At 53.9% G+C, this 16,072-nt stretch overlaps 1 protein-coding gene across 1 annotated transcript; it reads left to right on the top strand.

Annotated features, from left to right (window-relative positions):
- Positions 1-662: 662 nt before the first annotated feature.
- LOC149867943 (phospholipase A2 inhibitor 1-like) lies at positions 663-16,072 on the top strand. The gene is made up of 5 exons (XM_090037154.1): positions 663-737; positions 12,442-12,596; positions 13,822-13,938; positions 14,663-14,816; positions 15,937-16,072. The coding sequence occupies exons 2-5, from the start codon at positions 12,548-12,550 to the stop codon at positions 16,001-16,003; spliced, it is 387 nt and encodes a 128-aa protein (XP_089893280.1). The 5' UTR covers positions 663-737; positions 12,442-12,547; the 3' UTR covers positions 16,004-16,072.

Below are 16,072 nucleotides of genomic sequence, written 5' to 3'. Positions count from 1 at the left end.
CCTTTATCCCAAGCATCGCAGGCTGCTGAGCTGAGGAAGGAGTAGCCCAGTGGAGCCTCAGGCTAGTAGGAGGTAAATCCAGGATCCCAGCCCACCCAGCATGTCTGTGAGTACCCAGGAACGAGAACCACAGTGAGTGCAATGTCAAATAGTAATAAAAACAGCTACAGAGCATGACTAGCACCTCTGCTGCCCCCCACTTACTGCCTTCAGCAGGTCTCAGCACCTTCCCTCACCAACTGCGCGGCTCAACGCGCACCCGAGCATCCTTTCTTGGGCTAGAAGAGCTAGTATTTAGTCACCAATTTGTCCAAACAACTTGACCTTTAATTAGATCCAGCTCTTACATCCTCCCTCACATTGAGTAACTGTGAACTGGAAGGCCTGAGAGAGAGAACGCTTGTAGCCTAGGGCAGGACACAGAATATAATTGCCTTTATTCTTTATGTGGTCAGTCCGGCTCTGGAATTTTAGGTCTGAGAAATTCAGCTGAGCGAAGCAACCCTGCGTGCAGCTGCCTGCGGAAGGATGGGAAGAGAGGAAACGCGAGAGAGGAAACTGCCCTTTTATTGCAAGTTGTCCGTTAATTGTTTGCCAGTGCCTAAGGCTCTCCACCTCCAGCACAGAAGTGCACACGCTCATGTTTGTGAGGTGCTTGTGCCCTTCAGAAAAACCACTTATCATCGAGATCACCATGATGCACCACCATCGCACAGGCCCACAATAGGAACCACAAGGTCAGACCGATCACCGTATTTGGGATCAGGAAGGGATTTTACCCCCTGGTCAAATTGGTATGGGCTATGGGGGATCTCTTGAGCATATGATAGCAACCGGGAATGTCTCCTAGCTAAAAGGGAGGCGCACACCCAATGGAAAGGAGGGGACATCACCAGGGATGACTATACTGCAGTTGCCCGGGGATGTAGGGGGGAGGTCAGGGAGGCCAAGGCAGAGACGGGACTGGGACGAGCGACCCGGATCAAGGACAACAAGAAGTCCTTTTTTAAATACACAGGGGGCAAAAAGAAGGTACTGGGTAATGTGGGGCCCCTGCAGGACACGTTAGGAAATGTGGTCGTCACACCAGATGACAAAGCTAACATATTTAACCATTTCTTTGCCTCCATTTTCCTAAGCAAGGACTGGACCAGCCACCCCCTCGCTGGGCCCCCCTCAGGCCCCAGGGGAGGCGCACCCAGGCCAAGGGTTAGTGAGGAACTAGTTAGGGAACATCTGGAGGGACTGGATGTATTCAAGTCAGCTGGTCCGGACGATCTCCACCCTAGAATAGTGAGGGAATTGGCTGCGGTCATTGCGGGACCCCTGGCACGGCTGTACAAGCACTCATGGTGCTCTGGTGTGGGGCCAGAGGATGGAAGATGGCCAACGTGGTTCCCATCTTCAAAAAGGGGAGGAAGGAGGACCCGGGAAACTATAGGCCAGTTAGTCTTACCTCGATCCTGGGCAAGCTTTTTGAGAGAATTATCCTGGCTCATGTCCACGAGGGGCCGGGGGGAGATTATGCCTAGGGGCAACCAACATGGGTTCATTAGAGGCAGGTCCTGTCAGACCAACCTGGCGGCCTTCTACAACCAGGTCACCCCATCCTCAGATGCAGGGGCAGCAGTGGACAGTCTTCCTGGACTTTCGGAAGGCCTTCAACACTGTCTCTCACCCTGTTCTCATTAAGAAACTGGGGGCTGTGGTGTCAACACCCACACAGTCAGATGTGTCACCAACTGGCTGGAGGGCCGTACCCAGAGAGCGGTGGTGGACGGGTCATGTTCGACCTGGAGAGACGTGGGCAGTGGGGTCCCCCAGGGCTCGGTCCTCAGGCCCGCACTGTTCAACATCTTCATCAGTGACTTGGATGAGGGGGTAAAAAGCACCCTGTTCAAATTTGCTGATGACACTGAGATGTGGGGGGATGTGGGCATGCTAGAAGGGAGCAATAGGCTCCAATTGGACCTAAGCAAGATACAAGATACGAGGAGAGGCTACGGGACCTGAACCTGTTCAGCCTCCACAAGAGAAGGCTGAGGGGGATCTAGTGGCCTGTTACAAACTAGTGAGGGGGGACCAGCAGGCACTGGGGGAGTCTTTGTTCCCCCAAGCACTCCTAGGAGTGACCAGGAATAATGGTCACAAGCTGGCAGAGGGGAGATTCAGACTAGATATCAGGAGGCATGACTTCACGGTCAGGGCGGCTAAGATCTGGAACCAACTTCCAAGAGAAGTGGTGCAGGCTCCTACCCTGGGGGGCTTTAAGAGGAGGCTAGATGAACACCTTGCTGGGGTCGTTTGAGCCCAGTACTCTTTCCTGCCATGGCAGGGGGTCAGACTAGATGATCTGCTCAGGTCCCTTCCGACCCTAGAAACCATGAAACTATGAAACCTTTGCAGCAACAGGACTTTGGCCACCGTGGTCCCCCTGCTTTTCTGTGGCAGATTAGGGTGTTATGCCCTGTGTTGTGTCAGGATTGGTGGTAGTTTTACAAACATCTTAGATCATGGATTTGTATGGGATGGTGTGGATAGGGACGATCATGCCTCAGGCAGGGGGTTGGACTAGGTGACCTATGGAGTTCCCTTATAGCCCTACTTCTATATGATTTCTGTGCGATGCAATACAGTTAGGAAAACTGACTCATAAGAGAGGGGCTACGGAGGCCCTGGAACTTTAAAGTGTGTATGACAGGGAGCTGTCTCGTGGCTGGTCACAACATTGGCCTGCCCACCTGGCAAGGGAAGTCTGCCCACCTGAATCTCCTGCCATGCCTTTGTTGTAATGAAAGAGTTGCTTCTAGGCAAGAGGCTGCCCTTTTATTGCCCTAACGCCCAGGGTGTATTACATGACTCCAACCTTCCCTTTTCCACAACCCATGCCTCATAGGTGTTATTCTACTATTGTGACCTCTGTGCGCCCCTCTTGTGCCAGGCCCTCCAGCCCCGTGTCTCCACATCCCTCTGGCACCTGGTCCTCTGGCCCCTCTGTCTACACCCCACTGGTGCTGGGCTCTACCCAAATCGTGTGCCCCTTTCTCCAGGCACTAATGTGGCTCCACCTCCCCTACAGCCTCATCTCAAACCACCGGTACAAACAATAACATAAACATGAGCCCCTAGACTACTGCACAACAATAACAAGGGAGACTGTGTTCTGCCCTTTTAAGAAGGCAAAACCTCCACCCTAGGACAGGGTGTCTCCTAGCCCTGGGTACCTTGTAGGCTTCTGGAGCCTTAGTCCTTAGAGGCAGTAGAGCAGGCAGCCAAACATCTCTGGGTAGCCCTCTAAGGACAGGGTCCTTCCCTTGGAAGTCTCTAGATAGAAAGTGAACCCTGATAGCTCCAGCCCTGAGCTTATATGTCCCCAGGGCCCTGCCTCCTTCTGGTCATCTGACCTCCTGCAGGTGCGGGCCAGTTACCCCATTAGGCTGCCACTCAGGCAGCCTGAAGATGTGGAGCTCTGCCTAGCCTGCTGGGCTCCCTGGCTAGGCTGCTTCTGGCCTCAAAGGAGCAGACACATCTTCATGCCCTGCTACAGTGAGGAACTTCAAAGGGACCCAAAGCTCAAAGCCAGGCCAACCTGGAACCAAACCTTATGTTTACATTTTCCTGGCAGAAAATTCTGCCAAAATCTTTCCTTATCCATGAAAAGAACATGCTTGATTTGCCAAAATCAAATGTTTTTTCAATGTGAAAGTGCTTTGGGCAGTGTGTTTTCACCAAGCTTATGTACACCCACAGCTTTTAAGTCATGTCACCCATACCATCCCTAACACATGCTGCTCATTGCTGTGGTGCTTACAGTATCTACCACATTACTCATTTCTAAGACATTAATGTACAGAAAGTTACTAGGACAGGTGTCCCTGCCTGAGATGCCTGCTATCCAGCTTTCCTGAGTTTGTTTTCCAACTCCATTCTCGTGCTTCCTGTGTCGAGACAGCGCTGCCATGAGATTGCTCTCCAGCTCTGCTGCAAGGAAAGACTGACTCAAGCAGCCGTGCCACATCCTCGCCGCCTTCCTCTGGCCAGTTTCTTTGCCCCTGGGGTCTTTCTTCTCTGAAAGAAAAAGGAAGCTCTTTTATACACAGCAATTATAAGAAGATTGAGGGGGGTTTAATCAGGAAATTACTCTTGGATGTTGTACAGCAGCAGAACAGAGCACACAGAGCTGCTTTGGTTTCTGTATAAATTATCAGCAGCTACAACATCAGAGAGTTAAAACCCTACTCCATGCCACTTTGCAATAGCCCCTTCTATTTTGCCTTGTGTCTGCCCTGTCTACAGACCCACAGACAAGGTGGATCATGGGGCAATGCCCCTCTTACCTCCTGGCATTTCCAGGTTTCTTGTTCCCTGCCTTCAAGCAGTAATCACAATTGCAGTAGCCAAGAGACATGGGAAGCATGTAGGAAAGCTTCAGAGTGAAAGAGGCAGTGCTGGTGCTGCTATGATGAAAGATGCATCACACCAATAAGAAAGCATCTGCGGAGAGGCCCATAGTGTACAGATGTGACATAGTGGAGTACAGGGTTCAATGCTAGAACTACAGTGACCAGAACTTGCCTAGCTATTTGGAGAAGAGAGCAGTGCAGGATGACACGAGCAGAATGAAGAAGCATCTCTGGAGCCCAGGAGAAACCTGAGATGGGCCCTTCAGGAGCCATGGGATGCTACACTGGAAAAAAAGCACTCTGCCAAGCCAAAGGATTCATCAAACATAATGCTTGGTCCATTTGGAGGCCATTTGCACCCTTTGTGGATGAATGGAGTGTGGCAGAAAGCCACCTTGGTTTCTCCCCAAAATCTCTGCCCTGTGACAATGTGATTAGATGGGCCAGCACAGAGGATTCACACCTCAGCCGGTCTCTTTAGGTAACCTGAGCTGGCTGCAGTCCTGAGGGAGAGGGAACCTGCTCCCTCTGCCCACGTGACTGGCATCAGCTACCTCGGTGAGGGGCATCTACCTGGGAGCTGGAATCTGCCCGGTGACTGGTGATGCATTTCAAATTGGTTGGCAGACAGCCAACTGGGGCTGACCTCCACTGGACCGGGTGAATGAGGTCACAGGGGCTATATTAGTTAGGACGGGCTAGGAGGCAGTCCTTCTTCAGCCATGAGGTGAGGCAGCAGCCAAGCAGGGGACACAGAGGAGCATGGCCATCTAAAATTGGCCCTCTCCCCCAAATTCACAAGCCGGAAACCGCCTGCCTCCAAAGGGAAACTTCACCTGCCTCTGGAAGATGCTTGTGAGTAAGCTACTCGAGATCTGATTAGATATCTAGCTGGCAGTAACACAGATGCATGATCAAAAGGCTACCTCAGCCAGACTGTTTGCTCTTTAGGATTTCTAAGATATTGCTCAACCCTGTACCCTAGCTTACCCTACCCCCTGTAATCAATAAAGTTCTCCTTTTTGACTGGTGTGGGAGACTTATTGAGGGGTGGGTCTAAATTATGCCTAAGAGACCCCTTAGGTCTGCGGATTAAACGAGACTTTACTTTTTGCCCCCTGACTTGGGGAAGTGCCCCAAGTGCCTGTACTGGGTCGAGTACCCGTTGGACTATTAGGCCTGTGTTTCCCCGAGGACACAGGGCTGAGACAGTCCCTTCTCGGGGTGGTGGTGGCAACGTTACCCCCAGGCTAGCGAGTGTGCTCTGGGAGAGGGTCGGCCAAGCATAAGGCGCCCCTAGGGAGGCATTCAGAGCCTGGCAGGTGGGCGGGCGCAGGGAGGTGGGCGGCTCAATGAAATCCCTGGTCAGCAAGTGCATCAGAAAGGCCTTTTGCTTGTCTGCACGGAGGATGCTGTAGCTATGAGTAGGTAAAACAGCAGACCCTCTGTTGGAAAAGGTGACTCACTTTTCCACCGCACTGACTCTACACAGAGATAACAGCCTGGTGTTGAGTCTCCCACTCACATTTTAGTGTCTGTGGGCTTGCCAGAGGAGAGTCATCGATGGCTAGGTAATGTGTTGTGTCTCTGGGCAGTCAACTGCCACATAAGGGAAGTGCTGTGATATCCCAGTGACAGGGAATGGATTCACCTTTAGCTCTAGTGCAGATGATGGCATTTCCCTCCCATCCTGGGATTGCTTTCTACTAACTTTGTGGTTAATTCCACAATTAGGTCACGTGGGTCATTCAACAGATTTACTGGTATCCTGTCTGCTACACTTAATGTCAGGCCCTCTGCTGACTCACTGATGGATGATGTTAGCCATCACAGGAGATGAGACTTGTCCTGGGAAAAGCAACGTATGGATGCATCTGAGTCAGAAAGACAGAATGAAACCTTTCTCCCCAGGTTTCCAAGCATCTCAAAATGGGATTAAATTTTCAGGATTGCTAAACTGCAATTGAGCCACCAAAAGAAATGGTTACATTTTCAAATTGGCTCAGTGTCTAATGAACCGAACTAATCTGACACGAAATCTGCCGGGCCCTGGACACTCTTAATGATCTAGTGCTTCATTAGGTGCTGACTTGTCTTTGCCTGGACAATACGTTTGTATGATCTTGCTCTGAACATTGAATATAGGGACTTCAGCTGCTGTGATGCCTGTTGGGAAGGTATCAGAGCATTGACTGTCCAGCATGTTCTTACATTGTAGTGGGGACACTTCTTTGTAGAGATGGTTGAAACCAAATGGGGGAGGATCTGCACCATTTGGTTCTTACTCATCAAGAAAATATGAAGGTGGAAGGCAATTTGGGTGTGATCTTGGAAGGCCACAATCCATCATCCTAACAAAAGGAAGAAAGGAAGCTGAACAGCAGAATTAACACACACAGAACATCAGAAAAAGCAACCTTTAACAGTCTCAGAGAACTGATGGACAGGAGCCTGGGTGAGGCAAGTCTAAAGGGAAACAAAAAACCAAAGTCAGGTGGCACAAAAGCATGCGAGAGACAGGCTTAGCTAATCTGAACTTTGCAATGACTTGAAACTTAAAAAGGAATCTCACAAAAAAATGGAAACTTCCCCATATCAATAAAAGTATGTAGGAACGAAACTAGGAAAAACCAATGCACAACCTGGGCAGGAATACATGTGTGCTTTACTGCGCAGAAGACTAATTTACTATGCATTAAAGCATCACTGTCTACAAGTGCACTGCAATTAGGGTGCAGTAGGTGAATTTACTCTATGGTAGGAGAGTCCCAGGAGACACAGGTATTATCTGACAGCGGAGTAAATTACTGAGCTTAAATGCATGTGTAGACAGTGATGTCAAGATTAGTTTATTCTGGCTCAAATTGTGCCGGAGTTTACTCAGTCATATTAAATTGCGTGTGTAAATGCACCCATGGAGATACAGCTAGCAAGGCACCTGAAAGGCAACACAAAGCTTTCTACATGTATATCAGAAGATCAAAGGGAAACAGAAGCTAATAATGGATGCCTCTGCGACAGCCAAAGTGTTCAATGCATTATTTTACTACTGTCTTCACAAAAAGAAGAGGTTAGCTGTCAGATAATACATACAGTTAATGAGCACAATCAAGAACAGTTTGGTAGGGATAGAACAAGTTTGGGATGACTTAGATAAGCTAGACATTTCCAAATCAGCAGGGCCTGGTAAGATTCATCCTACAGTTTTCAAGGAAGTGGCCGGGGTAATTGCAAAGCCATCTTTGATAACTCACTGTGATCAGATGATGCCCCCGAACACTGGAGGCGGTTGTCCAGATGAGCGCACATATGAGTGCTCAAAGGCTTCTGAGGTGCCACAAAATGCACGCAGTGCACATGAAAAGGTTTTCCAATGCAGCAAAATTAGATACCAGGAAATCCTGGTATCTTAAAAAAAAAAAAAAGCATCCAAAAAAGTGGGGTAGTGCACATGACTGCAGTATACATCACCCAAAACTAGAGCCTGGTCGACACTCCAGCTGCCGGCCAGGCTCCACGCACCCGAATCCCCACCGCCACGGCCCCAGGACACCCCCAGGACCACAGGTATGACTTCTGGGGCGAGCCCAGGTGCTAGCCCCAGTCTCGCCCACCCCAGCCAATGTGCCACACACCAGAGCACACATGCAAGGCCATTCCCTGGGGACAAGTAGCAGTGGCACAACTATATGCTGTTGCTATTAATCCCCAGGAAAACACATGTGCACACTCATCTGGACGCACCCGAAAAAGGCAAATATAGTGCCCTTCTTTCCACAAGGGAAAAGGACTCTCGAGGGAATTACAGACTAGATTTTGATACCCTGAAAGATACAGAGGATGAGCAATCGATTTGTTAGCATCGAAGGTCTAGAGCATGTGTGAAGGTTAGCATGTGTGAAGGTCTAGAGCAGTGGTTCCCAAACTGTGGGTCATCACTCCAAGTGGGGTCACAACATCCGCATTGCATGCCCCCGAGATTTCGGTGTGCACAGCAGGGCTACGACAAGGCTGGACTGGCTTCAGGCAGGAGCCGTCTCTGCAGCCCAGCGGGCAGGACCCAGTGCAAAAGCGAGCGCGGCACTGTGGTGGGCACCAAGATGAGGTGCAGCAGTGGTGACAGTGTGGAGTTGTGCCCCCACTGCTACCAGGCGAGCAGGGGGTGCCTCAGTTTGCCAGCCATGGCAGCACGGTGCTCCCTCCCATGCCAGGTCCCACCCGCTGGGCTGTGGAGCCCCCGTGGGGAGGGTAGCAGGGTGGGGAGCCCTGAGCCTGCAGCAGGCAGCCTGCCACCCACCCATGGGCTCTGCTCTGCTCTGCCACATCGTCCTGTCAGGGGCACTTGGGGGGTGGGGGTGAGAGCCGGGCTCCACGCTGCCATCTCCAGGGGGAGGACCTGGGGCTGGGCGCTGCTGGCCCTGGCTCTGGGGCACCTGGGGATAGTGGGGGGCTGCAGGTTGGGAGGGAGAGGCACTTGCAGGGCCAGGGGGCTGTGGGTTGATAGTGAGGGGCACTTGAGGGCTGGTTGGGCTGCGGTCATACTAAGCAAATGGGGTCATAAATGGGATCCTGCTGAGGACTGCTCTATGGGGTGATGGGATCGTTCCCACCAAGCCAGCGTAGACATGGGCTGCTCCGTGCCTCGGTGATGGGCAGGGAGAGCTATTTCCACAGGGATTCAGCATGGCAGAGCAGAGTGTGTGTGCTGGGCCAGGGCCAGGGCTGGGGAAGGGGGTAGACCTGGGTACGAGGATCATCATCCTGCACAGGTTAAAGGTCCCTTCCCCCAGCTGAGCGGCCTGCCGGCATCTCGTGTGCTCACAGCAGGGGCTCATGGCCATGCCTGGGTGCTGCACCCGTGCAGCCCGCGAGCGGCGCAGGGGCCTGCAGGGCTCCTCTGCTCCAGGTGCTTGCGGTGAGCGGCCACCCCCATGCGCTGCAGCTGGGTTTGTGACCTGGTCCCTCTCTGCGACTGGGTCTCAGTGCGGCCGGTCGGTGCCATGCCCTGCGCTGCCTGGGAGAACCAGGAACCAGCTCAGAGAGGCGGGTTTGTTCCTTCCCTGGAGCTGGGCTGCAGGGGACTCGCTCCACAGCTGAAATGCCCCGGTGTCCTGGAGGTCGGCGCTCACGGCCTCTTGGGTGGGACGACCCGCCGTGGGCTCTTCCCTCCATTCAGTCTCACAACTGCAGGGAGTCACATTATTCCTGTGGGGGTGACAGTGTCCCTGTGGGCCCTGGCATGTTCAGCACCCTGCTGCCCACCATCACAGACCATCCCAGCACCCCAGCCAGCAAGGCAGAGGAGAGGAGACAGAGCTGCCTTGCTCCCTTCTCAGGTGGGAAATGGAGGCCCAGTGAGGATCAGTGACTTGCCCAGGGTCAAAGAGTGAGTCTGTCTCAGAGACAGTGCTTGAGCCCACATCGTCTGAGTCCCCATTCAGTGTTGTACCCACCCTCGCTGTGTCTGGAAAGAGCCTCTGAGTTTCCCTCCCCGCTGTTGTGCTGAGAGGGTCTCGTGTGTGAAGGTCCAAGTGCCTCATAGCGGCAGAAGCGCTCTGGGATGTCTGCCTCACACCCAGGGCCAGGGGCTGGGGAACAAGTGTGGAGCAGAAAGGGGCTCCTTGCCTGCCTCTTGGATGCCATCCAGTGCAATGAACAGCCCCCAGGTGGGCTCCCCATGCCGCGTGAATGGGTCCTGGCTGGTAAAGGTAGACGAGGAGCGGACAGGCTTTTGGCATCTCTACTTAATACCAGGATTTTGTCTGCATGTATATGTGTTTCAGCATGCACACACACCCCTGCCCCCTGTGCGTGTTTACACAGACCGCACACACATGGGAGCGCATGTGTAATATTTGGCAGAGGAAGTTATCTCCCAAGATGCCTTGCAGATCCTTTGCCTCCAATCTGCATGGAAACATCAACACCTCTTTAAACTTTTCACAGAAAGAGGAATGAGATAAAGCTGTGATTCATTGTTTCCTCCTAACAGTTCCTCCTAACCGTGCAGACTTCGGGCCTCCCCACATCCGGGTAGCCCGTGGCAGGAACCTGGACTAAAGCACTTCGTTTCTGCAGACGGGATTGACCCCACTTTCCATTATGGTGTACAGAAGTTATATTTGCAGGGGGGAGGCAGGTGCCTGGTGCCATGGGCTGGCTCACTGCCCCATGTGTTTCTCATGGCAATCCGGGTCCTGGTAGATTGGACTTCTCAACATGTTTAGACCCTCATTAGAGTCGAGGCCTCCCTCAGAAGATGCCAGCTCTGAACTTGCACCTTTTTAGACTACAGAGAAACCTTCTCCCACTGCAAACCACTCAACAAAAAACAAGACGCAGCCCCCGTCCCCGGAGGCTGCAGAGCAAGCAGAGCTAAGGCCCAGGTCGGGCGGTGCAGAGGCGTCGGGCAGGTCGGTGCTGCCCGTGGACCCCCCCACTCTGGAGAAACCCCCAGGGCCGATCTGACCCGCGGGCTGCTCCTCTGCCCTGCAGGAGGGCTGAGGAGGGCTGAGGTGCTGGTAATAGTTACCGAGATTCAGCATCGATGGATGTGGTCAGGGACAGGGGCAGGTCCCCCCCCCGGGCACACTAAGCTGAAGTAAAATGGGTGAAGTTTGCAAGGCTCTCGCAGTGGGGTTTCATCGGCGTGCGCTGGGAAAGCAGGTGACAGCCCCCTCCCCTGGCTACGACTGAGGCCCACCACCTGGGTCTCTATAGTCCGATCCACTCCCACATTTGAGACCTGACCCAAAGCCCAGAGTCCAAGTCCTTGGTTGAAGAGCGGGTGGGGGGTGATAGCTACCTATCCAGGCTGGAAAGGGGTCCTTGTCCAGTAGGTGTTGTCAGGAGTGGGGTTGCCGGCAGGGCCTCTGGGTGGAGAGGTGATGTGGCCTGGTGCTGGTCCAGATGGAGAGGGCATCCCAAAGAGTCAGTCTTCACTCCCCCTTTTATGGGGCAGATTACCCCTGATCTCCTATGGGGAGGGCCTGTCCAGGCAAGGTCAGTCCTGTCCCAGAGGGCTCCAGGTGTTCATACTGTGCATGTGCAGCCTTGGCACAATGGTGGGTTGCCTCTTTTTTGTTTCTTGAATGCTGAGGTTGTTTCCAGTGGCTGGGTCCTTGGTCCAGGCATTGCTGTTGATGGTTCAGTCATTCAGAGGGAGCTATTTTTAGACCTACCTCCTTGTCTCTCAAGCACCCTCATTCATCCAGGAACCAAGTTACATAGGAGGGGTATGGATGCACCATGGGTTATGCTACCAGGCCTGGGGACAAATGGAGACTTGACAAACAACATGGAAACCTGACATGACTTACATATGTAGGCCTGAATCAGATCGTCTCAGTAACACTGTAATATAGAACAGTAAAAGTCAATAGAAACATCATAATTATATAACATTAAGAAGGAGAAAAACCAAAACAAATACAACTTGCTACCAAAATAAAATGCTGAAGCTTATCCTATGTCTTAGCTCGCTTATACTTATCTATAGGGAACAGAGAGGGAAAGAAAAAGTCAGAAATGGTTGGGGAAGGGGAGGGAATGCATTTTAAAAGAAAACAAGAAAAACTGGGAGTTTTGCTACAGTCCCTTTGCAGGAGCAATGGCATGAAAGACCAGCCATAGGGCTGCACAGGGGAAACACCATTCCTAAAGAAACGGGTGGAGAGAGGCCAAGCCCATGCCACCTCTGCACAGCCACATGTTGGAAGGGCCGGGGGCAACCTCCTTGCACTAAATTTTCCTGTTCTTGGCTCCAGATCTCCCCTTTCTGTTGGCACCTGGCCAGGCAGGTTCCTTGCTCAACACCAGCTCATTGCCCCATTAACAGAGATGCTGGGGAAGCCTCAGGAAACTCAGTCTTTCCTCCCAGGCTGCACGGGAGATGTGCCGTGCTCAGCATCCGAGACAGACAGGGCCAAGTCTCTGCCCTGAATTAAGGCATCAGTGCAATCCCAGCTGAGGTGGCTCTGCAGAAACAAAGCCTCACACATGCTGGCACTTCCACTTCATTCTCACTTTCTCAAAACAGCGCTTGCGCTGTCCTCTGAGCGCAGCCGGTCAGGGCAGAATTGCTCTGCATCCACCAAGAAGTCAAGAGACCCGTGGCCAGTGCCTCCGGCTCTCTCCTCCGCACCATGAAAGCACCCGTCATCCTCTACGCCCTCTTGGCTGTCCTCGACCAAGGTGAGTCTCCTGGCGCCGAGGCCGCAGGACAGGGCAGAGGACTAGCCCTGGGACTGCTCTAAAACTCCCCCGGGAGGGGGGCGCGGGGGATGGCACCAGGAGCGTGGGTGGGAGGAGACGGGAGCTGGAAAGGTGAGAGCTGCACGGGGTCGCTCTGGGCCCCTGCCCAGGACGGAGCCAGTGACGCGCTGGGCTGCTCCGCGGAGGCCTCCCAGCCCTGTGCCCAGCGCCCAGAGCAGCGGGCGAGAGGCCCTGACCCTTTTGGGCCGCGCCGAGCCCAGCAGTAGCGGCGCCTGTTCCCACTCCCTGCGGCAGTCAGGGCCGTGCCTCCCTTTGCCTTTCTACCCCGGCTGCTCCTCACAGCATGGCACAGGCACTGTCCCAGGCACCAACCCGTGGCGGTGTGGAGAGGTCTCAGCAGCCGAAGGAATTTGCTTTCTGCGTCTCCTCAAAGCAGCTGAGATGGCTCCTGCCCAGCTTCCCAGCTGCAGCAATAGGAAGACGCGTGCAGGAAGGCGATGGAGGGGCCTTCCCTGGGGGTTGTCAAGCAGAGGCTGGAGGGGCGTTTACCGAGAAGGGGTTGGGGACAGTGCCGTGTGTGTCCGTGCAGGGGCTGCACGAGGTGCCCCTGGAGGCACGTCCAACCTGCCAGGTGTACAGCACGGTGGTTAGGTGTTCACCGCAGTGACAGTGCCTTGTGGGCTGGATTTGAACCCACCTGCTCTGGAGGGGCAGGCGGCAGCGCAGCGTGGTGAGCAGCGCCACGGAGCTGCAGGGGTTAATGCATCGCTTGCCCTGCTCCCAGACTGCGACCCTGTAACCTGGATTTCAGCAGGGGGTCCGGCCCCTGCTCCCATCGCCCCCCAAATCCCAGCTGCTCTGGGAGCCCTGCAGGCCTCGTGGCACAGCTCCGCTCAGTGCCGAGGGAGAAAGAAAAGAGAAGGCAGCACCTGCTTTGTGAGAGGGCAGCTCCTTGTGAGTTCAGATCAATGACAGGAATAAGCAAATAGCAAATAAAATGTGAGAAATGTAGGAAGCAACTGGGGCAAAAGCAGGGGCAGACGGGGAAGAAGAAAGAGAAGGTGGCAGCTGCTTTGTCGCTCACGTGGGCTGGCTGCAATAGCGCTCAGAGGTGGAGGGAGATGCAGAAGGGGAAGCAGGGAGGCTGGGAGGAGAAATGGGGGTAACCCTCTCTCGAGGGACGACGGTTGTCTTTCCCCTCCAGGCAGCACTCTCCAGTGTGAAGTTTGCCATGCGGCAGGGCAAGACTGTTCCGGCTCCAGGGAGACCTGCAATCCTGGCCAAGATACCTGCGGTATTACCAAAACTGAAGTGATAGTCGGTAGGTGAGATGTAATTGAAAATAAGTTTACTTCCCACCCCCACAACTTCCATTTCCCTTGAAATTCAAGGTCCAGGATGAAGCCTCTTGTGAAGTCCTTTGGTGCCCTGTGATGAAGAGCTCGAGGTGCAGTTACTAACCCCGCCAGTGTGTCCTGCCCCTTCTCGCGCCGGCAGGGAAGAGCAGACAGGAGGCCCAAATATCCAGCTCACTGCCCGACGCACCTCTCTGAGCACTTGCTGGACCCCTCGGCTGTTAGCTGGGCAGGGGCGTGCATCTCTTTGCATCCACCTCCAGCTTGGTGCTCCAGGGTCCCTGCGCTGGGCTCCTGGACGGGAACACGCTGAATGGCCACGACTCAGCCTAACCATGGTGGCATCGTCTGGCCAGCTACGTGCCGCTCCGGGGAGGAGCCGGGTACGGAAGTATGGATGGGCGGAGAGAGAGAATTACTGACCTGGGGAAAGACAAGGAGAAGCTCCTGAGAGGAGATTAAGAGAGGTCTGCGTGTTTAGGGCAGACAAACAAATGCTGAGCTGGGGCTTGAGTACTCTTCACTACATCCTTCAGGAGGAGTCCAGGATCTCCCCACCCTGTCGTGATTGTACATAACGTGGGGGCAGGGTCGTGCCGCACCAGGGCAGCGATGATGCACATGCAGGGAGGAAAATCCTTCGGTAACGAGTGTGTTTGGTAACTCTGGGCCGTGTTCCCTTTGTTGCAGGGGAAGTGAAGACGCTGACTTACACAAAGTCCTGTCTCAGCTCTGATGTGTGTCCCAATGCCCATTTTAGCATTGGACTATGGGAGAGGAATAAGACAGAGAAGCAGTATCGCCTGCTGCACCGGGGAGGCCTGTCAAACTATGTCTGTCCAACGTATGTGTCTCCTCCTCCCCTCCCCTCCCCATCCACCCCTCACAAGAGGCTCATGCTGGGGTCACAGTTAGGAGTCCTGCTTTGTCCTGAGCTGGCACCAGCCTGGCGGTTTAATAGTATCCTAGAAATTGAGGGCTGGAAGAGACCTGAGGAGGTCACATCTAGTCCAACCCCCTGGTCAAAACAGGACTAGCCCCAGCTACATCATCCCAGCCAAGGCTTTGTCTACCCGGGTCTTTAAAACCTCCGAGGATGCAGAGTCCACCACCTCTCTGGGGAGCCTGTCCCAGTGTTTTACTACCGCCCTCCAGAGAAAGTTTTTCCTAATATCTAACTTCAAATTTTCTTGCTGCAGCCTGAGCCTATTGCTCCTTGTCCTGTCATCTGTTCTCATGGAGACCAGCCCAGCTCCATCCTCTTTGCAGCCCCCCTGCAGGGAGGTGAAGGCTGCTGCTCAATCCCCCTCGGTCTTCTCTTCTGCAGAATCAGTCAGCCCATTTCCCTCAGCCTCTCCTCACCAGTCCTGTCCCCCAGCCTCACAGTCATTTTCATTGCCCTCCGCTGGACTCTCTCCAATGTGTCCACAGCCTTTCTGCAGTGGGGGGCCCACAGCTGGACGCAGGACTCCAGATGTGGCCTCGCCAGAGCAGAGTAGAGGGGAAGGATCACTCCCTCGATGTGCTGGCCCCGGATGCCGGGAGCCTCCTTGGAGCAAGAGCACAGTTTGCTCAGAGCCTGGCAGGGACAGGCCTGTTGCCCAGCAAGCGGGACAGGTTACGTGTGGGGGGCTGCCGGCGGCAGGTCTCCCTTGCCCTGCTGCAGGTGGTCCTGAGCTCCGGAGAAGCGTTGCCCTCCCTGCAGGGCACCTTGCACTGGGTAATCCCCCACGGGCCTGGGGCGGGGAGGCAAAATGCACCGGCCTGGAGACTCCCAGTGAGCAGAGAAAGATTTCAGGGCTTCACGCAGGAGACCAGGGGACACCGGACCGTGCTGCTCATGCACGTCCTGAGCTACAGCTGTGGCCCCTGCCCGCAAGGCTTAGAGGCCGACGGGGAGATCTCGAATGCAGACATTTCCCTTCTAACCCTGTCAAACCCGACTGTCATCTGATTGTTCCCAGTGCCACCAGTCAACACCACTCCCAATGGCTTGCAGTGTCCAGCGTGCTACAGCCTTGGATCTCATGACTGTGACAACAAGATTGTATCTTGTACCGGGTCTGAGACCTACTGCATTGATGTAGCAGGTTCAGTTAG

Source organism: Crocodylus siamensis, chromosome 3 (genome assembly GCF_052110815.1).
Source record: "Crocodylus siamensis isolate JL-2025a chromosome 3, ASM5211081v1, whole genome shotgun sequence".
NCBI lineage: Eukaryota > Metazoa > Chordata > Crocodylia > Crocodylidae > Crocodylus > Crocodylus siamensis.
This window is presented reverse-complemented; position numbering and strand designations above follow the sequence as displayed.